Source organism: Dasypus novemcinctus, chromosome 6 (assembly GCF_030445035.2).
Source record: "Dasypus novemcinctus isolate mDasNov1 chromosome 6, mDasNov1.1.hap2, whole genome shotgun sequence".
NCBI classification, from domain to species: domain Eukaryota; kingdom Metazoa; phylum Chordata; class Mammalia; order Cingulata; family Dasypodidae; genus Dasypus; species Dasypus novemcinctus.
This window is the reverse complement of record NC_080678.1, coordinates 128,487,270-128,514,781: the sequence shown is the minus strand read 5'-3', so window position 1 is coordinate 128,514,781 and position 27,512 is coordinate 128,487,270. Positions and strand designations below refer to the sequence as shown.

The 27,512-nt window shown below is 36.7% G+C and overlaps 1 protein-coding gene across 2 annotated transcripts in view; it reads right to left on the bottom strand.

Annotated features, from left to right (window-relative positions):
* CCSER2 (coiled-coil serine rich protein 2) overlaps positions 1-27,512 on the bottom strand; it is a 165,198-nt gene that overhangs the window by 65,872 nt on the left and 71,814 nt on the right. For both annotated transcript variants that reach the window (XM_004484502.5, XM_004484500.5), the window contains exons 5-6: positions 25,340-25,502; positions 19,524-19,719 (exon numbers count right to left, since the gene is read on the bottom strand). In XM_004484502.5, the coding sequence (XP_004484559.1) occupies positions 19,524-19,719; positions 25,340-25,502 (359 nt within the window). The remainder of the gene's footprint in view (positions 1-19,523; positions 19,720-25,339; positions 25,503-27,512) is intronic.

Sequence of the window (27,512 nt, the reverse complement as noted above, 5' to 3'; positions counted from 1 at the left end):
CAGGGAGGAAGCTAGGGGGACCTGCGCCAGCCTTCTGGGAAATTAGAGGCCACACCACAGAGGCCAGTGATCGTCCCACTCTGGCAGAGTGAACCGCCCCAGGAGCTATTCTGTGGCTGGAATTGGAAGCTCCATTTCGAAAACATAAGAGAGGAAGAGACGGTTGGCCACTGATTTCAGCAACTGATTAGTAAATTCAGCAGGCTAAACTATAACCCAAAGAACAGCTAAAGACTGAACCTGTCCAAGGTCCAAGTCAGAAAGAAGCTGGAAGCCACCATTTTGACTCAGTCCCCAGCACGAGAGGAAGCCGGACTGAACAAAAATCACAGTGACAGTAGAGACCAATTTCTTTCACCCAGATCAGCCTGAACTCTAGCCTTGGCTTCAGCTCCACCTCTGGCAGGGAGAAGGATGGTAGACCCTGCACCAGCCTATCCAGGTAACTGCAAGTACCTTTGGATGGCACAGACTGAATAATCAGAAGTCTACCAGAGCAACTGCGGACATCTTGGACCCACACTGCATTGATTGCTGCCCACGCTGCAGCTCCATCCCTGCCCCAGGCAGAGGAGAAAGGGATGCTAAGCCTCATCTGTCTTTCTGGGCATCAGTCTAGGCCTACATGACTTGGATTATTCCACACAGCTGTGACTCTGTCCTACCCCTGGCAAAGGAGAAAATTGGGAGAAGCTTCATTGGTCCTTGGGGCAATGAGGGCAGCTAAGCCTCCACAGATTACAGCACCAACTACATACTTGGCTCCTAATACACAACCAGCAAGGGACAAAGGGCAGGAAGCTCTAAACTAAAGAGAAAAACTGCACCCAGAAAAAATACTCTAGTAAGCTAGATACCAAATCACCAAAAAAAAACTATAATCCACACCTAGAAACAGGAAGATATGGACCAGTTAAAGGAACAAGACACACCTCCAGATGACATAAAGGAGTTGAGACAACTAATCATAGATGTTCAAATAAATCTCCTTAATAAATTCAATGAGATGTTGTAGCAGATTGATATTACTGATGAATTCCAAAAAGAAATATTGGATTATGTTTGTAAACTGATCTTTTCCTCAGGGCATATTAGATTACATTGGATTCATAGGTTTACTTGATTAAGTAATTATGTAAACCTCTGCCAGTAAGGGGTTGAGTCCCCACCCCTTGGTGGGTGAGGACTCACAGATAAAAGGCATAGCAAAGGACAGAGTTGGGGAGTTTTTGATGTTGGAGTTTTGATGTTGGAGTTCGGATGCTGGAGTTTGATGCTAAAGCCTTAAGCTGGAGACCCAGGAAGTCAGCATGCAGAGGAAAGAGAAGCAAGCCCCAGGAAGAGAGGATGTGAGCCAGAGGAAAAGAGATGACTCCTTAGACAGAGCAGAAACCCCAGGGAGACAGAGTCATTCCCCTGAAAGTCTTCAGCTGACTTTGTAGAGAAATCAGAGGAGCTAAGCCCAGAGGGACCCAGGAAGCCTGAACCCTCGTAGCCATCAGCGGCCATCTTACTCCAACACGTGAAAATAAACTTTGGTGAGGAAAGTAATTTATGCTTTATGGTCTGGTAACTGTAAGCTCCTACCCCAAATAAATACTGTTTATAAAAATCAACCAATTTCTGTTATTTTGCAACAGCACCCCTCTGGCTGACTAATACATATGGCTACAGAGATTAAGGATATTAAGAAGATACTAGATGAGTACAAAGAAGAATTTTAAAGCATACACAGGAAAATAGATCTTATGGGAATGAAATTAAAAATACACTGGAATCATATAATAGAAGATTTGAGGAAGGAGAAGAAAGGATTGGTGAGTTTGAAAAAAGGGCCTCTGAAAGTAAACATGGAAAAAAAGTTGAACAAGGTCTCAGGGAACTAAATGACAGCAAGAGACTTGCAAACATATATGTCCCAGAAGGTGAAGAGAAAAGGGGCAGAAGGAATATCTGACGAAATAATGGTAGAAAATTTACCAACTCTACTGAAGGACATACCTATCTCATGTCCAAGAAGCAGAGCATACTACCATCCAAAGAAATCTGAATAGACCAACAAGACAAAGAGAGAATTCTAAGAACAGCAAGCGAAAAGCTACACATAACATATAAGGGATACCCAGTAAGATTAACTGCTGATTTCTCACCAGAAACCATGGAGGCAAGAAGATAGTGGTCTGATATATTGAAGATACTACAAGAGAAAAACTTCCAGCCAAGCATTTTATATCCGACAAGACTGTCTTTCAAAAATGAGAGAATTTAGAATATTCATAGATAAACAGAAACTGAGGGAATTACTAACCAAGACTGGATTTTCAGGAAATATTGAAGGGTATGCTACAGCCTAAAAAGACAGGAGAGAGAGGCCTGGAAGTATCTAGAAATGAAGATCATATCAATAAAAGTAACAAAATGTGTCAAGAAAGTGGTGAAAATAAAATATGACTGATAAAACCTAAATATTCAGGAATAAACTAACGATGTAATGCACTTATATTCAGAAAACTACAACTCAATGTTAAAAGAAATTGTACAAGTCCCTAAATTATTTGAAGAACATTCCATGTTCATGGATGGGAAGACTGAATATTAAGATGTCAATTCTACTCAAATTGATAAACACATTCAATGCAATCCCAATAAAAATTCCATCAGCATTTTTTAAATAAGTTGAAAACATGATTATCAAATTTATTGGAAGGGTAAGGGGTCCTGAATAGCCAGAAAAATATTAAAAAGGAAAAGCAAAGTTGGAGGACTCTCATCTTCAAACTTTAAATCATATTACCTAGCTACAGTAGTAAAAACAGCATGGAACTGGCGTAAGGATAGACACAGAGACCAAAGGAACCAAACTGGTGGTTCAGAAACAGACCCTCACATGTACGGTCAAGTGATTTTTGACTAGCCTGTCAAACCCACCCAGCACTGGCAGAACAGTCCATTCAATAAACCATGCTGAAAGAACTGGATATCCATAGCCAAAAGAAGGAAGGAGGACCCCTACCTCACACCTTATCTAAGAATTTACTCAAAATGGATCAAAAACCTAAATATAAAAGCAAGAACCAAAAAGCTTCTAGAAGAAAATGTAAGACAATATCTTCAAGACCGGGTGGTAGGTGGTGGATTCTTAAAGGAGATAAGAGAACTTAGATGGACTACTGATGTCTAATGATGCAGATGTTTTAATTAGCTTTACTGTAAAGTGTGGAAATGTATAGAGTGGATGTTTGTAACACATAGTGAGTAACAGCTAGCTTATAAATGGGGATGTGGCTAAAAATGGTAGTCTAGGGTTCTAAATGCCAGATGACAGACTGCTAGAGAATAATCTAGGAACTGAATAGCACAGTAAACCAAGAGGTAGATGAGAACTGTGGTTGATGGTACAGATGCAAGAGTGTCCTTTGTGAGATAGAGCAGATGTACATCACTATTTCAGGGTGATGGAAATATAGAGAAGCATGGGAAAAATACAACTGGAGTGACCTATGGACTGTGGTTAGCAGTAATAATAGAATATTCTTGCATCTATGCCAAAGATGTACTGTGTTGATAATGGGGCAGTATGGAAAATGTGAGCCAAATGTACACTATGGATGGTTAAAAATAGAATATTATCTTATAATTTGTAACAAATGTTCCACCACAGTGTGATGTGTTGATAGAGGGGTGGTGTTTGGGAATTCTGCATATGTGCATGATTGTTTTGTAAGTTTACAACTTCTGTCATAAAAATATATTTAAAAAATAATAATGGGGGGGGGGTTGGGGGAAAAATACACCAAGTATAAGATAAGGACTATAATTAGTAGTAAGATTTTGACAATATTCTTTAATAATTTGTAACAAACATCTCACGACAATGCAAGATGTTGGTGGAAGCTTGATGTATGGGACCCCTGTATGATGTTATGCACGTTTGCTTTGTAAATTCACAACTTTTATTATATACTTATTGTTTATGTATGTTCATATATAAATGACATAAAGATAATAATAATAATAGGGTGGGTTGGGGAAAAAATACTTTGGTTAGTAGTAATATTTTGACAATGTTCTTTAATCATTAGTTAGAAATGTTTAACAACAATGCACCTGTTAGTGGTAGGCTGAGGTATGAGAGTCCAATGTTATATACATTTGTTTTCTAAGTTCACAACTATTACTATACACTTATTGTTTATGTATGTTTATGTATGAATGATATACTTCAATAAATTTTTTAAAAAATAAAAAATAAAATTCACTAAAGGGACCCAAGAGTAGGTCAGAACTGACAGACCAAAAAAAGGGGGTAGGGTGGGGCGGGTAGAGGATTTAAAGCTAGATCAATAAAGATTATTCAGCCAAACAAGAAAGAGAAAGAATGAAGAAAAATGAAGAGAACCTTAGGGAAAAGAGTCTTAGAAAAATGTATGACCCCATTAAGCACACCAAAATACATGTCATGGAGGGCTGGAGAAGAGAGAAATAATAGAGCAGGAAAGTTATTTGAAGAAATAATGGCTGAACACATCCCAAAATTTGTTTTAAAACAATAATCTACATGTCCAGGAAGCTCAATGAACTCCAAGTAGGGTAAATACAGAGATCCAAAAACAGATAACATGATAGGGAAAATGTTGAAAGTCAAAGGCAAGAAGAAAGCTACAAGAGAAAAATGACTTGTTACTTACAGGGAACTCTAATAGGGTTAAAAACTAACTTAGCAGAAGCAAAAGAGGCCAGAAGCAGTGTTATAATGTTTTGCCAGAGGAAGTGCTATAACATTTTTTAAAGCGCTCAAAGGGAAAAAAAAAAAAACCTTGAAAATCAAGAATCCTATACACAGTAAAGATATCTTTCAAAAATGAAGGTGAAAGGAAGTGGATGTAGCTCAGTGATTGAGCGCCTGCTTTCCATGTACAAGGTCCTGAATTCAATCCCTCGTATCTCATTCAAAAAAAAGAAGGTGAAAAAAGACTTCTCAGATAAAGAAAAATTGAGAAAATTTTTGGTGGCAGAGCTGCAATATAAAAAAACAATAAAGGAAGTCATTCAGGCTAAAAGTAATCCCAAACAGTAACTTGAATCCATACAAAACAGGTAAGTGGTAGCAAAGCTGCACTGTGCTAAGAAAATGACCATAGATGGTACAGTAATAATCACTGCAATATATTGTTGGGTATGAACAGATGCTATACATATAATCACAATACCACAAAAACGGAGGAGAGCAGAAGAGTGATATAGGAGTAATGGTTCTGTATATCATTGGAATTAAGCAGGCATGAATCTGAAACTGATTCTGCATAAGGTAAGCCCTAGAGTAATGGCTAAAATAGAAAAAAAAAAAACATATTGAAAAATAAATCAAAATGCTACATTAGAAAATATTCATCATCTAATGCAAAAGAAAGCAGTGAAAGAGTAATCAAAGGACAAAAAATAAGATATATATTAAGCAAAAAGTAAAATGAGACAAATCCAACTGTATTAATCACATTAAATGCGAATGGATTAACAATCCAATTAAAAGGCAGATATTGTCAGAATGGATTAAATAACATGATCCAACTATACACTGTCTACATGAGACACACTTTAGATTCAAAGACAAATTAAAGGATGGAAAAAGATGTATCATTCAAATAGTAATCACAAGACCACTGCAGTAGCTATATTAACATCAGACAAATAGACTTTAAAATAAAAATGTTACTACAGATAAAGAGGAATTTTATAATGATAAAAGTGTCAATCCATGAGAAAGATGTAACAATTTTAAACACATATACAACTAATAAAGTTCCAAATTGCTAGAAGAAGAAAGTGATAGAAATGAGATTAAAAGGACAATTCACCAATAATTGTCAGTCTTTAATACTCTACTTTCAAAAATGCATAACTAGAAAGAAGCTCCACAAGGAAATGAAATCTTGAATGACACTATAAACCAAATGACCATAACAGACATCTGCAAAACTTTCCACTCAACAATAACAACACACAATCTTTTCAAGTGCAACAAAGAACATCTCTAGGACAAGCACACGCAAAGGTCATGAAACCAAACTTACTAAAGTGTGAAGGACAGAACTAATAACAAGTATGTTTTCCAACCAGAATGGAATGAAATTAGAAATCAATAACAGGGAAAAGCAAAGATGTGGAACAATGGAAAACATTATCTACAGCTTGATCGGGGTGAAAACAGACTGAACAACTTTGGAAAACAGTCTCATCTGTCTGGAGAAAAATATTTCCATACCCCATAACTAAGAAATTCCACTCCCAGTTACATGCTCCAGAGGTACTTTTGCACTTGTTCACCAGCAATATATAAACAACATATTGTTTACAGCAATATTATTCATCATAGTAACAAAACTCAAACAAACCTAATAAACACCGAGAGTAAAATGGACAATCAACAGAAATGAAAATTAAAGAAGTAGAGCTTCATTGTGAAAGGAAACTCAATGTTGAAATGAAAAAGGCAAGCCACAGACTATAATTTCACTTATATAAAGTTCAAAATCAGGCAAAACTAATACATATAGTGATACAGATAAAGATGCACAGATGGTTTATTAAAAATAAACCAAAGGAAATTCTAAATTCTAGGAAAAGGAGGCACTGCATTCAAGGAGCAAAAAGGAAACTTTTTAATGTCCCATTTCTTAACTCATGGTGAGTACAAAACTGTTTCATTTCATTATTTACTAAATTGTACCTTCCTGTTGCATATATACCTTTTACACATATTTGATAAACCCCACCCCCCCACACCCCCGGAACATGAGTCACCTGGCTTTTCTCTGGTTCTTTGCCACCATGCAGAGATCATTCGGCAGCTCCTAAATTACTTCCAGGATGCAGCTCCTTTAAATACTCCACCCACACACCACTGCCACCACACATACCCACTTCCATGCACATCCAAACCCTCCCAGAGAACAGGAGAATTATGTGAGTAAATAAATTATTGGTTTTAGTCTCAGAATTGGGAAGGGGTAGGAGTGAGGAAAGAATTTGTTATATCGCACTTGATAGTTCATAAACCATTTTTTATTTTTTGGGGAGGTACCAGGGCCAGGGATTGAACCCAGGACCTTGCATGTAGGAAGCTGGAGCTCAAGCACTGAGCTACACCAGCTACCCCATAAAGCGTTCTTATACACTCCTTTATTTTTATCCCAAAACAACTATCCTGTGAAGTGGACAGGGGATGCTCACAGGAATCAAATATTTTACAATCCCAAAGAAAATGCCATGCTCTTCTCATCCCACCTTCATAACCCACTCCAAAATCAAAACAGATGCTGAATGTGATACTACAATAAGGGCAGAAACAATTATTAAAAGAAGTGAGGAAGAAAGGAGATTGGTACAACCTCTTGGGAAGTGTTTTGCAATAACTACTAAAGCAGAATATGAACATACCCTCTGATCCAACAAATTCACTTATAGATATATACCCAACAGAAATGCATACATATGTTCAACAAAAAAAACATATACCAAAATATTGTAGCAGCACTATTCATAATAAAAACTGGAAACCATCCAAATGTCTACCACCAGAACAGATTAAATAAATTATGGTATATTCATGCAACGCACATTACGACAATGAGAATGAAAAAAAAAAAGATGACACAAATATAATGCTGACCAAAAAAAAAAAACAACAGATACAAAGAGTTCAACTATGTGATTTTTTTAATATAAAGTTCAAATACAGGCAAAATCATCTATGCTTTGGAAGCAGGAAAGTGGCCATTGTTAGGAAAATGAGTAGTGACGGGAAGGAGTTTCTGGAATTTCAATGATGTTCTGATTCTTGCAAAATACTTGTGTATTTCCAGTGTGAAAATTGAGATATACACTTATGAACTGTGCCCTTTCAGCATGTGTATTAGATTTCCATAACAAGTTTTGAAACAGGGAGGTCACTGAGAATTAAAATTAAGAAGACAAGATACATACAACAAAAGAAAATTTTTTACAATATGTTCCCACAGTATCAAAATTTTTATTCAAAACTTTCTAAAATTAGATAATAAAATATGCAAAGACAGTAAACTAAAATAATTCAAAAGCCCTGAGTTTAAAATACAACTTTGCATTAGAATACAAAAATGGATGGGCGGAGGACTTGGCCCAGTGGTTAGGGCGTCCGTCTACCACATGGGAGGTCCACGGTTCAAAGCCCAGGCCTCCCTGACCCGTGTGGAGCTGGCCCATGCACAGTGCTGATGCGCGCAAGGAGTGCCCTGCCACACAGGGGTGTCCCCCACGTAGGGGAGCCCCCCGCGCAAGGAGTGCACCCTGTAAGGAGAGTCGCCCAGCGTGAAAGCAAGTGCAGCCTGCCCAGGAATGGCACTGCACACACGGAGAGCTGACACAGCAAAATGACACAACAAAAAGAAATACAGATTTCCATGCCGCTAACAACAACAGAAGCAGACAAAGAACACGACACAGCGAAAAGACAGAGAACAGACAACCAGGCTGGGGGGGTGGGGGGAAGGGGGGAGAAATGAATAAATAAATAAATCTTAAAAAAAAAAAGGATGAACTTGAGCAACTTAAATCTCTGAACCTTGGTTTTCTGACCACTAAAATGGTATCATTACTGCTTGCCCCTCTGATCCCACACAGTTATTGTGGTGATTAAAATAAACTGTACAAAAGATTTGTTTAAACTGTAAATTAACTTTGGCCTGAGTATAACATGTAACAAAAAAAGTTAAATAATATATCAAAGGCAAAATACAGTGGTCTACAATTTTTTAAATTTTATTTATATATGAAACAAACTTTGTTCAAATGAACTCTAAAGCACAGAGGACTATTTAATACAAAGATTCCAGGGCCTGGTTTGGAGAAGGGGGTACAGGAACTGTTGGAGGCTCCCCATCATCTTCTCCTCTCTGGTTTGGATAAGGGGGTGCAGGAGCTACTGGAGGCTCCCCAGCATACTCTCTTCTCTCTTGTGTGGATGAGAGGGTGCAGGGAGCTGTTGGATGCTCCCTGGCATGCTCTCCTCTCTGTTGTTCCCCCAAGGTATCCCCAGAAGATCACCATGTGGAAAAGGGCCTTGGAATCATATAAACTGGGTTTAAAAAATCCTGGTTGAATCACTAAGTAGCTTTCTGATCCTCAACTTTTCAATATGAGATGAAGCCAGCACCACCTACTTTGCAAGGACTAGAGATGATGTATATTAGAGAACCCAGAAATCAGCATGTGGGCACTAAAGTTAGATATATAAAACGATAAACCGTATGTATAAAAGAGAGCACTAAATTTCAACTATTTTCAAAGCAATGAAAATTAACAATTTTACTCTAAAACCAGGATGACTACAACAGACCCCCTAAATCTTACGATCAAGTCATTCTTGTTCATATTCATTTTCCATAAATCCCTTCAATTAATATTTTTATATACTTTAAAAAAATTTTTAAAGATACTTAGATTACATAAATGTTACAAAAAATATATAGGGGATTCCCATATGCCCCACTTGCTACCTCTTCCACATTTCCCCATATTAATAACATCCTTCATTAGTATGGTACATTTGTGACAACTGATGAACACATTTTGGAGCATTGCCAATAAGCATGGATTATGGTTTATACATGTCACTCATCTGGCTTACCACTACCTATAGACTAGTGGCCAAATTTGCTTTGTGGCAAACAAGTACCTTTACAATTTCCCTTAAACCCATCTATCACTCACGCCCTCTTCCCAAGTACCCTACATGCTAGGATAAATGCCACTTGGTCATGGATTATAATGTAATCCCTTGAATAAGCTGTTGGATTCAATTTGCTAGTATTTTTTAAGCATTTATGCACATATATTAATAAGGGATATTGGTCTGTAGTTGTCTTTTCTTATGGTGTATTTGTCTTTGGTATCAGGGTAATGCTGGCCTCATAGAATGAATTAGGAAGTGTTCCTTTTCTATTTTTGGAAGAGTTTAAGAAACACTAATGTTAATTCTGCTTTAAATGTTTGGTAGACTTCATGAAAGAACCACCTGGTTTGCGACTTTTCTGTACTGGAGGTTTTTGATTACAGATTCAAACTCTTGTCATAGGTCTGTTCAGATTTTCGAATTCTTCTTAAATCAGGCTTGGTAATCTGTAGGTTTCTAGAAATTTCTTTTATCTACATTATCAAATTTGTTGGTGCACAATTCGTTTTTTCTGTTTGTTTTTGTTTTTTGTTTTTTTCCAAATTCTACTCAATTTATTCATTTTTAAAAAAATATTTACATTAAAAAAATATGAGGTTCCCCTTCACCCCCACCGCCCCCACCCCACCACTCCCCCACAGTAACACTCTCCCCCATCATCATGACACATCCATTGCATCTGGTGAGTACTTCTCTGGGCATCGCTGCACCCCATGTCCAGTGGTCCACACCATAGCCCACACTCTCCCACGTTCCATCCAGTGGGCCATGGGAGGACATACAATGTCTGGCAATTGTCCCTGGAGCACTACCCAGGACATCTCCAAGTCCCGAAAATGCCTCTACATCTCATCTCTTTCTCCCATTCCCCACACCCAGCAGCTACCATGGCCACTTTTTCCACATCAATGCCACATTTTCTCGATTATTAACCACAATAGTTCATGAATAGGATATCATTAAGTCCACTCTAATCCTTACTGTATTCCTCCTTCCTGTGGACCTTGGCTTGGTTGTGTCCATTCCACATCTATGTCAAGAGGGGGTTTAGATTCCACATGGATACTGGATGCAATCCTCCTGCTTTCAGTTGTAGGCACTCTAGGGTGCACAATTCTTTATGGTATTCTTATAATTCTTTTTATTTCTATAAAGTGGGTAGTAATGTCTCCACTTTCACTTCTGATTTTAGTTATTTGTGTCTTCTCTCTTTTAGTCAGTCTTTGTTTTGTTTAGTTTTTTTCCCCCCTAGTCTATTTTTGTTTCTATCTTTATTATTTCTTCCCTTCTGCTACATTTGGGTTAACTCTTCTTTTTATGACTCTTTAAGATATAAAATGAGGCAATGATTAGAGATCTGGATATTTACAGCTATAACTTTCCCTCTGAGCACTGCTCTTTTGCTGTATCCATAAATTTGGGTACATAGTGCTTTTAATTTGTGTCAAAATTCTGTTTAATTTTCCTTGTGAATTCTTGACCTATTGGCTATTTAAGAGTGTGTGTATTTAATTTTCAAATATTTGTGAATTTTCCACTTTTCCTTCTGCTTTTGATTTCTAGCTTCATTCCACTGTGGTTGGGGAAGGTACTTTGTATGATTTCAATCTTTTAAAATTTATTAAGACTTGTTTTGTGACCTAACATATGGTCTTTCCTGGAGAACATTCTATGTATACGTGAGAATACTGTGCATTCTGCTCTTGTCAGTGAGAGTGTTCTATCTATGTTTGTTAGGTCTAGTTAGTTTATAAGATTATTTGAGTCCTCTATCACCTAAATAATCTGGTCTTGATGTTCTATCCATTATTGAAAATGAGGTACTGAAGTCTCCAACTATTATCACAGAACTGTCAGTTTCTAATTTTGTGCTACTATTTACTTCATCATATATTTGGCAGCCCTGCTGTTTGATACATACATATTTGTAATTACTATACCTTCTTGATGAACTGAGCCTTGTTTTAATTTGGTTAGGCCATAATGCCCAATTGTTTGGTCAAACAACTGTCTAGATATTGCTGTGAAAGTATTTTGTAAATGTGCTTAACATCTACAGTCAGTTGACTTTAGGTAAAGATCACCCTGTATAATTTGGGTGCACCACATCCAATCTGTTAAAGGCCTTCAGAGTAAAAACTTAGGTTTTCCAGAGAAGAAAAAATTCTGCCTCAAGACCACAATATCAACTCCCGCTTCAGTTTCCAGCCTGCTGGCCTTCCCTGCGGATTTCGGAATTGACAGTCTCCACAGTGATGTGAGCTAATTCCTTAAAGTAAATCTTCTTTGTGATGTGTGTACATGCATCCAATGGGTTATATTTGGTTATATACAAATGGTATTGTGATATACCCAACTGGTTGTTTCTCTGGAAAACTCTGACTGATATAACCCTTTTATCAATATATAATGTCCCTCCTCTTTGCCTCCTGTAACATTTTTTTTCCTAAAGTCTATCAGTCTGATATTATTATTCCACTCCAGCTCTTTTTGGTTACTATTTATATAGAATAACTTTTTCCATCTATGATGGTTAGGCTAACGAGTCAATTCGGCCAGGTAATGGTGCCCAATTTGTTTGGTCACCGTTGTAATACAAGAGCATTTCATGGACTTTAATAATCTAAGTTGATTGCATAGATGGCTGGTTATATCTACAATCAATAAAGGAGACTGCTGTCAGTAATCAGTCAAAGGCCTTAAAAGGAAAAGTGATTTCAGCATTCAGAAGGAGAATTCCCATCTCTACTTCAGACAGTGTTTCCTGGGGAACTCAATGCAGATCTTCACTGGAGCCCCTGGCTTGCAGCCTGCCCTACAGAATTTGGACTTGTGTATCCCTATGGTCACGTGAGACAAGTTTATAAAATCTCATACTATTTACAGATATCTCCTGTTGGTGCCATTTGCCTAGAGAAGTCTGGTTAATAAATACACCATCTTTTTACTTTCAATTATTTGTGTCTTCAGATCTAAAGTGATTTCTTGTGAATAATACAGAGTCATACAAGATAAGACTTTGTACCATATTCTCTCAATCTCTTTTGATGAATAAGTTTAAGCCACTTAACTTTAAAGTGATTTCTGATAAGGCAGGACATTTACTTTCTAGATGCCATACCTTTTTTGTTTCTTGTTTTCTCCAATACTGCCTTCTTCTATGTTTGACTTTTTTCTAGTATACCATATTGATCCCCTCCTCATTCCCTTTTCCATATATTGTTATTTTCTTAAGGGTTAGTCTGGGTATTATAGTTAACACCCTAAATTTTTAACAATCATTTGAATTGATATCAATGTAGATTCAATAGCACATTTCTATACAATTTCAATAAAATAGCACGTTTCTATACAGTTAAAAACTGTTTCTATACAATTTCACCTCCCCCCTTTACGTGTTATTGTCATAAATTACAACTTTAAACACTGTGGCCATTAAAATAGATTTATAATTACTGATTTATGCATTTCTTTTAAATCCTATGTGAAAAAAAGAGGAACAACAAATAAAATTTACAGTAATACTGGCTTTTATATTTGCTTACATCATTATCTTTACTGGAGTCCTTTATTTGTATGGCTTTGTGTTACTACTTAGTGACCTTTCATTTCAACCTGAAGAACTCTCTTTATCATTTCTTGTAGGGCAGGTCTACTAGCAATGAACTCCCTCAGTTTTTGTTTCTCTGGAAAGTTCTTAATTTCTTCTCCATTTTTGAGGGATAGTTTTGCTAGATAAAGAATTCTTGGCTGGCAGTTTATTTTTTTAGCACTTCAAAATTATCATTTCACTACTTTCAGGCCTCTATGGTTTCTGATGAGATGTCTACTGTTAATCTTATTGAAGATGCCTTGTATGTGATGAATTGCTTCGCTTTTACCATTTCAATACTCTCTCTCTTTCGTTTTTGATTGATAATGTATCTTGGTGTGGATCTCTTTGCATTTACCCTACTTGGAGTTCACTAAGCTTCTTGGATATGTCGATTCATATCTTTCATCAAACTAGGTAAGTTTTCAGCCATTATGTTATTAAATATTCTTTTTGTTCCTTTCTCTCTTTCCTTCTTTTTAATTTCTGTTCTTTGGAATGGATAATTTCAGTTGTCCTTTATTCAAGTTCATAGATCTTTTCCTCTGTCTGCTCAGCTGTGCTGAACATGTCTAGTGAGTTTTTCATTTCAGCTATAGAAATGATCAGCTCTAGATTTACTACTTGGTTCCTTTTTATAATTTCTATCTTTTCACTGATAGTCTATATTTGTTCATACACTATTTTCCTGGCTTTCCTTTAGTTATTTGAGTATGTGTGAAACAACTGATTTAAAGTTCTTTGTCTATCAAGTCCAATGTCTGGGATTCCTCTGGGACAGTTTCTGTCAATTTCTTTTTTGCCTGTTCCTTATAGCTGATCAGTCCAGCCATACTACAACTACTTGTAAACTTAAATTTCTTTTAATGTAACAATGTCAACTCTCCCCCCCCCCCCAACTTTTTAAGGACATTGACAAGCTAAAGAGAGCTGGCTAATTCTCCTACAGAATATTCCACCTTTTGAATCTGTCTGGTTCCTTCATCTTGGAGTTATTCATTTAGCTTATTCTTCTAGCACCTGTTTTTCCTGTAAACAGGAAGTTATAAGTAATGATTTGAGGAACTGAAATTAAATGTTTTAGGCTAGAATACTTTATAAATAATACAGTATATTCCATGTTTTTTACATCAGAAGATACACATTATCTGGCTAACCCACTCATTAGTGATGGCAAAATTAATCACTGAATTAAGCTTACAACAGTCTAATCTCTCCAATGAACAATTATATGTCATTCCTTTACAACTACAAAGTAATTTACATGGTATCACTTTGACACTATAAGAATTATCTACACCCCCATCACCCATTTGCTTAATAGTTATAACAACATAAAGTCTGTCATGAATCAAGAATTTCATTAGGGTTTGTAAAATGATGTTTTTCAACTCTATCATACCTTCTACATTTATCTGATGGCCTTCTTCAGAAAAGTTGTACTATCCTTTATCAAGGGTCTCTAGTTACTGACATATAAGTTCTATTGGAAAAGCAGAATAAATGCTTAATTCTTTCCCATTAATAGATATTTTTAAAATAAGTTGTTTTAATGGTCACCTCAAAGGATAACAAAGTGAGCACTTATTTTTCTGGTTTTCTCTTTTCTGAGTATCTTATGTATTCCTAAGTTTTTACTGAGTCAACGGGAGATATGTACCTTGTACTTTCAAGAAGTTGTATTTCTGCTCATACTGACTCTATGGAGCTCCCCCAAATTTTTCAACTTTTAAAGAACCAAAATCAGTATCACTTCTCTATAATGGCATACACTGAATTTCTTCATCTCCATTCCCAGAATAATTTGTCCTCTCTCACATGCTATTTGTTTGCATTTCTGTTTCACCCACTAGATTTGTTTTTACAGATAGAGTATTTTACATCAGAGTTATGCAACGTTTCTTTCATAGATGAGTTCCAGTCCACAAACCTGTTTCATGTTTTCAACACAATAAGAAGCTTGTACAGAATATATCCTGATTAGTTCAGTTTGCTTTTTCTTTTTGGTAGCAAGAAGCTGTCAATTAAGGATGAAATGTGTGACTTACATTCTGGAAAAAGCTCCTTTATCTCTCAGTGGACCAATAACAAAGAGTTTGTGTACCAGATATTTTGAATAGCATTATCTAATCATCATCCTTTACCCTACTACCTAAAACACAAAATGCATTTAAGGAACTGTTTATAGGGCAGCAGACTTGGCCCAGTGGTTAGGGCGTCCGTCTACCACATGGGAGGTCCGCGGTTCAAACCCCAGGCCTCCTTGACCCGTGTGGAGCTGGCCCATGCGCAGGCTGATGCGCGCAAGGAGTGCCCTGCCACGCAGGGGTGTCCCCCACGTAGGGGAGCCCCACGCGCAAGGAATGTGCCCCTTAAGGAGAGATGCCCAGTGTGAAAGAAAGTGCAGCCTGCCCGAGAATGGCGCCATACACACGGAGAGCTGACACAACAAGATGACGCAACCAAAAGAAACACAGATTCTCGTGCCACTGACAACAGAAGCACACAAAGAAGACGCAGCAAATAGACACAGAGAACAGACAACCAGGGTGAGGGTGGAGGGTGGAGGGGAGAGAAATAAATAAATCTTAAAAAAAAACCAAAACAACTCTTTATAGAAAAAAACATCTTCCTGGGAAGTAGGCAATTCCTCTAACCTAGTAGTTTACACTAAGGGGATGTCAAGAAAATGTGAAGGTGGTCTCTCACTTGCCCATATAAAACAGGGCCTCTTAATCAGAACCTGGAGATTAAGAAAACAAAGACAGCAATGAAAGGTCACTGGACCAAGACCTAGGCCAGTAACACAGTCAGATAAGGTACTTTGAAAACTGTGTTCACTGTTGGACATTATTTGATTAAAATAAAGCTAAAAAACATTATTGAATACAAATTATGGGCCATAAAGGGTAACAGAAATTTTATATATTATACGTAAAATAAGGTTCTCAGGAACTCTGTAAACCTCTGTTGTCTCCTATGAGAATAAGGCATTCTATTGCTGTGCTATATTTAGTCAAATGTAGGCAAGTTTTATATTTTACTGAAATAAGGGCAACTATTCCCTAAATAGTAATCTCTTATGAGTAACCTTAAGCAAATACTTGTTGCTGGCATTCGTTTAACTTATGTTTGTATATGACTGCAAAACTCCACTTCACTAGCGGCAAATAACAACAACAAAAAGCAAGGACTGGGGAAGCGGATGTGGCTCAAGTGATAGAGCTTCCACCTACCATTTGGGAGGACCTCGGTTTGATCCCTGGGACCTCCTGGTGAAAAAGAAGAGTGCCCACACAGCAAGCCAGTGCTCGCACAAGTGCCGGCGTGGTGAGCCAGTGCCCACACAAGTATCCATGCAAGGGCCCGCATGGTGAGCCAGTGCCCCACGAAAGTGAGTCATGCAGCAAGATAACGACACATCAAAACAGGGACAAGGGGAGAGTCAAGGTGAAGCACAGCAGAAACAAGGAACTGAGGTGGCACAATTGACAGGGAACCTCTGTCCCCATCAGAGGTCTCCAGGATCAAATCCCGGTGAATCCTAGAGGAGAGAAAATGAGAAGAGAAGACAACAAAGACAGCAAAAACAGCTGGGCAGAGGAAGGGAAGGGAGGAAATAAATAAATAAATAAATCTTTAAAAAGCAAGGACTAAATCAAATTTCGAAACACTGAAGTTTCATTAGGAAGCACTCACAAAACTAAAGAAATCTTAATTTCAAAGATATTTTCCTCCATTGATTTTTAAAACGGATAGGAATTTTTATTAGAAATGGAAATTTAACCACATATTTTTATCTTCTCTTAACTTACACTAAAATGATAGTGAAGAAATTAAAAAAGGTATAAACCACAATGATAAAGAGAACTGAAGAAGGGACAGCAGCAAACAAAATCTTTAATAAATGATTAAGCAAGTCAAGTGGAAGACACAGCCTGAAGTGCAAACAGAAGGAAATACAACTTAAAAGGTAACCAAAACCCCAGACTGGGTTCAAATGCCAGGTGAAGAAGACAAGGGTAAGACTCCTTCGGGCTAAGAATGTGGGAATTAATTGAAAATATGCATAAAAAAGGACAGACTTTCAGGCTTCTACCTCTACTCCAAGCATGCAATTAGAGCTTTCTTCTTTGAAGAAACTGCAATAACCTTAGAAGAAGAAACCTCCACTTAGTGCTGAGAATCCATCCAACTTATCCATCCATCCATCCATCACCATAAAATGAAGATAGCTAGGTGACAAGTCTGACCCAAGTACAGAGTCCTAAATCGACTCTTTAGTAAGTAAGGTAAGGATCTATTCCTTAAAATGCATAAACTAAGAAAAAAGAAGATATGGCATCTAGGAAATTGTGGTTCCAATCCAAAAACACAGAAGTCCCAGCATGACAGCTCGAGAGAAACTCTGGACAGTCACCTGCTCAGAGGTCGACTGAAACAGGGAGGGGACAGAGATGCTTTGGTTTTTTTTTTTTTTTCATTAAGCTTCTTGGTACAATGTGAATTTTTTTAAACCATGTATATGTATCACACTGTTTTGTTTTTAATTTAATAAATTCTTTAAAAAAATTAAAAGGGGTGGCTACATAAAATCTTGGACTGACTCAGCTTTTAACTTCTATTAGCATTCTGGGAAACTTTAAAAAGGCCTAAAAGGATTCTGAAATTTTCTTCTCATAATTCTGTTTTCACTGAAAAACAAAGAGTAAAGTCAATTTGGTCAGTGTATATTGTCTAAAACCCCTCAGGTAATATTGACGAATTAGCTAGTAAGAGAGTCAGCATTACATGAAGTGCTTTTCTATTTCACAGCACTAATTATTGGGTATCGATTCACCTATTCCCTCCTAACCCCAGACAAAAACAGGGTACATGGTATAGTTAGTACAATGACTTACTCAGAGCAGGTACTTAGCATACGTTAATTTATCCACCCCCATCAGCATTTTTCCTTCACTCTAGATAAGAAAATTTTCTCCCCAGACCAGTCAGCAGAGAAATTCTATCTGTAGACCAGCGCCTATCTCCTAGTTACAGTTACACTAAGTTCTAGGGTAGGGGTGTAGAGCTCAAGAGTACCACATCCTAAAAGGATCCCACTTGCTTGCTCCCAGGCTTCGCACAAAAAAGTCTCCTATCAAAAGGGAGTCAAATATCCACAAGAATGGAAGACAGTCCACGTAATATATAACTGAGTGATATGAAACAGTTTACATGGCTTTAACAGTGTTTACGCTAATTGTCCTTACTAACACTGGAGCCATATTTCACTTAACAAGCATCTATTGAGCAAATACTGGGAGAATGGGTTTGAGATTACTACAAATTCTAAGATTTAGTCCCTCCTCTTAAGATGCTAGCACATACAATCCTGGAAAAGGTGACCAGAAAATAATTTTGGTAACAGAAAGAAGGCAGACTGTTCTTTCCCAACCATAGTTTCAAACTAAATGCGGCCAGTCTACAAAATACAAAGACAGATTCAAAACCAAACAAAAGGTAACTAAGATACAAAATTAGCATTTTATTCTTTAGTTTTCTGCTTTGCATTTGATCTTGTCTGTATGTGTGTAATGTTTAAGCAAAAAAAAGTACTATGGAAAATAAAAGCCAAGTTCGATCATATGTTCACCTTGTCATATCACCACTAAGTCTAGACTTTCTCAGATAAAAAAAAAATTAGAGGACTGGGGTATATTAAACTTGAAGGTCCCAATCAAAAATTAAATAATGTGATTGGTAAATGTAAATTTACCAGTAAATGATATGACTGTCATATGCAAGTAAAAACTGCTAAAGTTTCGTATTATTCACTTTGCAGAAATTACAGTACTAGCTTCTGATTACTAAGTGCCTACTCTGTTTCAGGTATCAGACTGCATGATTTACAACTACAATTTCTACTTCTCGTAACTATCTTGCAATGTAGGTTCCATAAAAACAAGGAAACAAAAGCAGCTCACCAAATATCACACAGCTCATGAATACTGAGGACTAGTTCATGAACACTGAGGACTACCCTGAGACCTGATGCAGAATCCCATGCTTTTTCTTTCATAAAAGTTTCTATTGTGTACTATTTACAAGCATTATTTCCACAAAAAAATCTAAATAGGCATTTAAAAACCAGGTAACCTTTTTAAAGGAAAAAAAAACAATAAAGTCAACCCATTTTGAAATTCAAAACACCGGAGCTGGAAATGCTCGTTATCTACCAACCTGATGCAGCAGCCGCTTCAGCTTGAGTAACTGGGTTTTGACAGCCGTGCAGTCTTGGACCATGTGCCGCAGGGTCATCTCATCCAGTATCACCGTATTTTCTGGTACATCTACAAACATCTTCTGAGCCTGGAAAAATGGGGTCCCTCCATAGCTTTCAAAATGACCCAAAGGAGATTCTCTATAGGGAGAGCCTCTGGAAGAACAGGGAAAGGAGGTGGGGGGGAAAATATACAATATAAATTGAGAAAGAAATAAAGGCAAAGAAATGGTCGCAGTGATTATTGTAAAATATTTATCATGATCACAAAGCCTTTGACTTGTACTCACCTCAATCACTGAACACATTTCCACTAGGCCCATACTGGCTCTACGTTTGTCATTAATAAAACTGTCTTATACATCTCCACCCCTTTTTTATGTATTTTGCACTTTGGCTGAATAAACCTTCTTTAGGAACTAGAATAGAAATACAATACTCTTGGAAAGGCTGTATATGTCCAAAGTTATGCTTATTCTTCCTTTTCTCCATGGATGGCCTGCACTTAACTTTTGAGCAGGCCCCATAACATTTTGGCCCTGTAATGATACTACCCATTGTAATCCCCAGCTTGGGCAAATCCCTGGACTCCCATTTCTTGCACACTCCAGAAGGTAGTTATGAAGATGTACTGTTACTTCTCCTATTGTTTTTACAGAGTTGACAAATTATCTTTTCCAATAAAAGATTAAACAAAGTTTTATAAAAGATTACATATACTATGTATTTCCTAAACTTAAATTGCATTTAAAAATCTATTCTAAATTTTTTTTTACAATTCCTTTCAGTTTCACCCAAAAAAGCATACTAAGAGAAAAATATTAGGGATAATGTGTTTCACACGAATGAAAAGCCCAACTTTTTAATCAGAAATCATAGCACAGCAACTTAAAATTACCAAATTCATATTGCATGATTCCAGCTTGTTCTTAAATTAAAGCAAGAACTTACTATATATGCCAAATCTCAATATTTAATATTAACACATTGAGAAAGTATTCTCTCCAATATAATAGCCATCTTAACATATCAGGATTACAGTAAAAATTCACTATGCACAGAATTATGATCAAGTTCTGTAACATATGGTTTTTACTAAATTTTCTACCATTTAGCAAATATTCTTAATTAAATCTTTGAATTCTCAAGTACCAATTTGAGCTTGGTTCTAAAAAAAATTTTTTTTTTGAAACTATTCATAAATTTGATTTCAGGCTTGACATTTTTTTTAGCTGAAGGAACATATTTTTAAGATTTTTTAAAACTTTTGTTCCTTAGGCAAGACCCTAATTTGGTGACACATAATTCTGCTTTATTTTTATTGGTTGGAAATATTAAATTATTAAATTTCAAATACTGATCAGTCATAAATATGCTCATTCATTAATGGTGTATAATCAATTCAAGGAGTGATGAAAAATATAGAGTTATATAAAGCTAATAAGACAGTAATATAAAATTATGGAATCAATTGACAAATGAATAGTAGAGATGATAATGTCTATGTTTTTAGAAAACAAAGTTGGTATACTTTGGGAAATTTTTCTAAGTAGGAAAGGACTTGAGATAAGCTATATAAAGTATGAGGTTTGGGTTTGATTAAAAAGAAAAGCCCAAGACGTTCTAGAAAAAGAAACAGAATGGCACAAAGTATGAAGCACATCTTCCAGTGATGCTCTTAAAAACAGCTTATGAAACCAGACAATCTGAGTCTAATTTATTCTTTAAATCCATCCGTCAGCCTACGTGCTCCCTCGGACTTGTTTCTTAGTCTAAAGTCCCCTGAAATCCCCAAAGCATGCCACCACTCCCTCCTCTCCAAACGCATGTCCTCAACCTTTCTAAATCCTCTGGCAGTCCACCCTACTCTGCATAAGAGCCACATACATCCTCTTCATCTCGTGTTCAGTGGCCTCTCATCAGGGAAGACTTCCTTAGTTCCCTAAAGGAAGATCTGGTACTTCCACAGGTATCCCTACAGAGCCCTATACCACATCCTGTTAGAATACTCATCACAGTATATTTTCATTTTTTTGCAATCTGTGCCAAATTATAAATGTGAAGAGGAGACAGACTGTGTATTTTCTGCTTTGTATCTGAGAGGTTTTGGGGGGGGGGGGATTGAATGGCAGGGTAAAGAGCTTGGGTTTTAACAATTAAGTAATTTTTTAAAAGCTTTAATTTTGGATGTTCTAAAATTCTTGTGCTGTAATATGACAAAAGCAGTGCTTCATAATTATCATCTGGAACCAATCATATTAAAAATAGCCCTAGATAGTAACTGAATTAAAATTTGTTTCTTATTTTGCCAAGTAAGTAAAAGACGAATTAGAGAAGGAAGATATTGAAGGAGGCTGGTCTGGAATCTACTGCATAAGAATCAGGTATAGAACAAGTGCTTTGTCTGGGTAGACATAAAGTGAACCAAATGCAAGGAACCTAAAAACGTCTCAAAGGATGTCAACAAATCTTGGTCACTAACTGAAAATATGGCCAAAGAGCAGACATCTACCTAGAAAAGCCACAGCACAGTGCAAGAACCAGCTCTGGCCTAGGACATAGGTTTTAATCTTGGCTGACAGTAACTAGCTACTGAAAATATGTAGTATCTTTGGCCACAGTATCTTTCTCCATGTTCCCCACTGACTACAAAATAAAGCTTGCATATTTTAGAGATTGCATCTCAAACACCTCCATGGAGCTCATTATGGAAAACAGGTACTGCAGTACCCAATCATAATTGTTGAACTGGCTTTTTCTCCCTTCATTGCAGTCAGTTTTTACTCCATGTTATTTGGTACTCTTGTGCTTATATATTTATAATTGCTCATATCTTTCTGATGGATTGATCTTTTATCAGCATAAAATATCCCTCTATCTCTAAAGACATATTTTGCTTTAAAGTTTATACTGTTTATACTACACCTTAGAACAGTCACCACAGTTTTTCTGGGGGATTAATGTTAGCATGATTTATCTTTTTCTATTCTTTGAATTTCAATCTATTTGTGTCTTTGAATCTAAAGTATGTCTCCTATAGACAACATGTAATTGGATAATTTGTTATCCAGTATGACAATCTCTACTTTGAATTGGATTAATTCATTCATATTTCATGTTATTATATGCAACTTAAAATAGTATAGATTTTAATTTATAATTTTAATGTATTATATTAATGGCATTTGTAGTCCTATTTAAAAATTCAGTTTTGTTTAACTTGTTCATTCTTACAGTCATTTGAGAAGCTCCCTTTTCTACACCTATTGCCATCCAAGGAACACAGTTTAGAAAATGCACTTGATTTTTTAGACAGATAACTAACCAGCCTCATTCCAGGGATAGAGATGACGACCTCCGGGTAACTCATTTCATTTTTGATACTCTGGTTAATAGTCTAACAGAAAGCTGAAATAATCTGCTACCCTTCATCTTAAAATGCATAGATAAATGCATGGTTCTGTTATCTAGAGTCGCATCTCATTCCCACAAATGACTCAGTGACCAACTACGGTAAACTTAGTCCTTCTCTGAAAATGCCAGATCCTCTCACACATTTGCTTTTGCACACATGTTCTTTTTTCCACCTAGAACACTCAACCTTCTCCTAAAGAAACCACTCATCTGAAATCTCTATAGTCATACTTTTAGAAACAGTTCAATAATGGTTTTCATTATACTACACTATCCCTAGACAAAATTCAGTTGTTCCATGCGCCTGGAATCCTTCATCTATCACTTTATTGAGGCACCTATCAGCACTGCACTAAGATTACACTGTAGCTAGACAGCTACAGTCTGTCTTCTGTAGACCCTGCAGCAGGAAGCATATACTACTCACCTTTGTGTGCAATGAAAGAAGCCCAAAAATCTTATACCTTACTTTCAACTGCAGATTTTTCTTGCTAAACTCACCCACTGCAGAATTAACATTTTCAACACAAGGCTCCAAGAAGCCATTACCAACCTGCAGCTTTCCCCTCTCACACCATCTCCCAGTGAATATATCTGTTAAATGGATGGATGAATAAATCTTAAGCAACAGTTCATGTTTTAGTTAGGCTTCATAAATTTCATAAGTGGGCCTGAAATTTATTTTTTTTTAAACTGACCATCAACAATCATGAACCTGTTCTGATTAGTAATAAAGACCATCTTCACATCAAGTTCTTATCTGATAATGCCCACTTAAACTCTATGATGCCCATTTCTTTATCAAAAGCCCAGGTGTGATCATGGAACAGACAAAACAATGCTGAAGGGTACTGACCCTATGCATTCTTCCCAGTCTTCTAATTTCATCTCTGCATCAAATAGTACCAATGGCAGGATTTTCACTCAGACCTTGCTGTTTCCTGACCTACTGCAAAACTGCCTTTTCTGACTTGCAATAGATGTCCTTGCAGCTTATGACGAGAATGAAAATAAGCATAGGGAACTTACCATTATTTCTCCTTTGGGAAGCTGTCTAGGACTTACCCACTAAATCGCAACATAGTCTCCTCAGGAGAATTCATGCAAGCACTTCACTCAGGCTTCTGCCTCATAATGGCAAGTCAACTCAGGAGAAACATATCCTATATTTTACGTACAATCTAAATCTTGTAATGGATCAAGATTTGTTCTCTGCTTTTGCTGCAAGAAATCTTAAAGCTAAATGTTTTATCTTACTTCAGGAACTAAACAAGACCTTATGTTATACATTCTGTAAGCCAATCTTACATCTTATTTTCCTTCCATTATTCCTATTTATTCCAATTTTATTATTTCTATTGTAAATGTGTTTCAAAATGACCTCAAGTCCCTGTGAAAAGGAAACACATGAACAACAATAACCACTCTTCGCTGTGCCTCCTTCAGGCAGGCACGGCTACAAGACTTTTACCCCTGGTGCACAAACCCTGAGAGAATGGGATTTTAGCTCCATTTTATAAATGGGAGACTGAGGTAGACAGGGATTAAATAAACTATCTCAGCTTGCAAAGCTAACTTGTGTTGGGCCAGGTTTTGATGACAAGTTTGAATGACCACAGAGCGCCATTTCACATGAGATCTGATCCAATTAAAGACAATCCTTCACTTCAAAACAGAAAAGACAGCTCGCATTGCACAGTACATCTCCTGATTCTAATAGTTCTTCAGAAATCAATTTTAAAATTTCAACTTTAAATAAAAAATGAAAAAAATAAATAAGTAAAATAAAATTTCAACTTACCACATTAACAAAATAAGACAAATTATGGGGCACTAATTTTATACATTATTTAGAAAACTTACAAATTTTAACAAAGTCAACATTTCAATTTTTCCCAAATGAAAACTAGAAAATCAAATCACAACTGATAAAATCCATATATCAGATATAAGTAAAATAACTATATTTCTGATGAAGCTAATGAAAACATATTTAGGCCAAAGAGAAAGGGAAGAATTACAGGGGCTCTTCACAAAGGGGTCCATGAGCTTGAATTGAAATTCAAAATATCATTATTCTTGTGGGGACATGTTGGTGTGGGTGTTAAATATTTATTAAATAATACACAATATAGTGGGAACTTAGTAAGGGCCCATAGTTTTCACCTGACTGGCAAAGGGTTCTGTGGAACAAAAAAGGTTAAGAACCCCTGAATTAGACATATTACTCCAATTAGTACCATGTATAAATAAATCTTTTTGGTACAACTAAAACCCAGGAAAGAAAGTTTTTGTGGGGGAAATTTTGATTCAAAATTCATCAGAGGGTAGAAAATGGAGTACAAGCTAGACCAGCACCCACCTGCTCAGGTCACTGTTCCCATGGTGATGACAGTGGTCAGAGTGGCTGAGGTGGTAGTGCTCCTGTCCACTCCACCGCTGGGACGGTCGCTTCCAAAATCCTTCCTGGGACTGCCGGACATTTCTGTCTGATCGGTCAAAGCGGTTCATACTGTCATGCTCCACTAGACAGATTTAAAAGCAAACGCCATCAACATGCACACACTGAGTGAAAGTTAAGTACATGCAGCTTCATCATTCAATGCTGCGAAAATAGAAAAGTAATGCTCTATTTATGTTCGTTAATCACAAAATCAAGATTTCTAGGGAAAAATACCTTGTTCTTTCGGTGAAAACTGAACTTTATATTAGGCAAACTGAAGTAAATTATAACTTTTATATCACAGTTGCTTAAGTAAACAATTAACTGCCTTGTTGTTTTAAAACAAGCAAAGTATCCTTGAAATCAATATGAAATATTTTAATCACAAATAGTCAGTTTCCTTAAGTGATTTTCATCGCTATCACTGGTTAGTTCTGATTTCAGAGAGATGAAGGGAAAAAGCAAAATATTTTGAATCTATATAGCCAAGAACTAATTCTTAAAAATGAATACCATAATTAATTTTCACTGATTTCAAGAAACACAGTTAACTTTTCAACAAAAACAAATTGCATATTTTAATTAAGCTCACATTTTTAGAAAGTAAGATGCTTCAGTCTGCCTGCGGTAAAGCTTGTTCAAGTCTAAAATGCCACTGAAAACAAAGCGAGTACTCTGCTCCAACGAACAGTGCCCTCCCTGAAACCCACACACCACCCAAACACGAAAAGCATCTCTCTGAAACACCCCAAGCTTCTCCTTCACTCACCCAAACACTTCTTGCTCACATGCCCGAGCACTCACTAAGAGCTGCTCCGCACAAGGGAGTCATTGTGCTACCAGCTGCCTGCTCGGACACAGTTGCACCCAAGGCTCTGACAACAGGCCTTCCTTCCTGCTCAGCTCCCAGCCCTCCCTGTGGGAAGCCAGCCCAGTGTACCCTGTGACTCCGTCTTCCCTCAGTGGCTACATAGCTACTGACTTAGAACTGCTGCTAAAAATACAACACTAACCCAAGCCAGGGAACAGGAAAGGTCCTTCTAGTCTGAGAATTATTGCCTGAGAAAGTTCAAGTCCTGCATGTTCCAAATTCCTTGTGAGAAAAAAACTTTAGAAGCAATGCAATCTCCAGTGAATTTTTTTTTTAAATCATCCATTTAAATGCCTTCAATGTTTCACTTTAACACAAAACATCTTTATTTGAAAGGTGAAGAGGGATTCATTTCCATATACTAGTAAACGCAAACCCCCACACAAAGATAAATTTTCAGTGTTCCATTCTCATATACACTGAATTCAATTTCATGCATATTCTCTAATGTATAACAACACTGAAATGCTTATATATATTCATACGGAGAACACATTTTCAAAGAAGAAAAAGACCTATACATTTTAGGTAGACCCACAAATAGTTCGTGGGTTGTTTTTTTTAAGGAGGTACCTGGGACTTAATCCAGACCTTGTATATGGGAGGTAGGTGCTCAATCACTGAGTGACTCCCCCCACAAAGAGTTTTTTAAAGAACCCTTACATCTGAAATTATCTCAAACAATTTCTTGTCATCTTATGTGAATATGTCAAAATTTTTTTAAAAGTTCAATTAAAGGAAACCTGACTGCTAAATTTAAAAGGCATTTTGACCATAATGCCAAAAAATTAGGGGTGGAAAATAAGACTGTAAAAGAAAAAGACATAGAAAATTAATCTTTAAAAGTTTAAAACTGCTTTTAGCTTAGTCCCTTTAGCAAAATCATTTATAAATTCATATTTGTACTATACCCATGGATTTACTTAAGTCCCTCAACTATTTCTATGTGGCATTAAAATGTTACTTTAGTTTAAACAGTGCTATAAAGCTAAGGGATAACATCTTTTTCCTTAATTCAGACAGGAAAGAACTTACTTCCAAAGCAGGAAATTTTGTCATACTAAGAGCTTGGTTCTTAGGATGACAACACAGTGCAGAGAGAGTAACTAGAAGCAAAGAAACCTAGCGAATAGGCCAGGAAATGGGCTAAATATTGTGGAAAATGCCTATGGAGAAATTAATGTGCTGTGTTTGCATTTGCTAAAGGTTGTTGGCCCTATA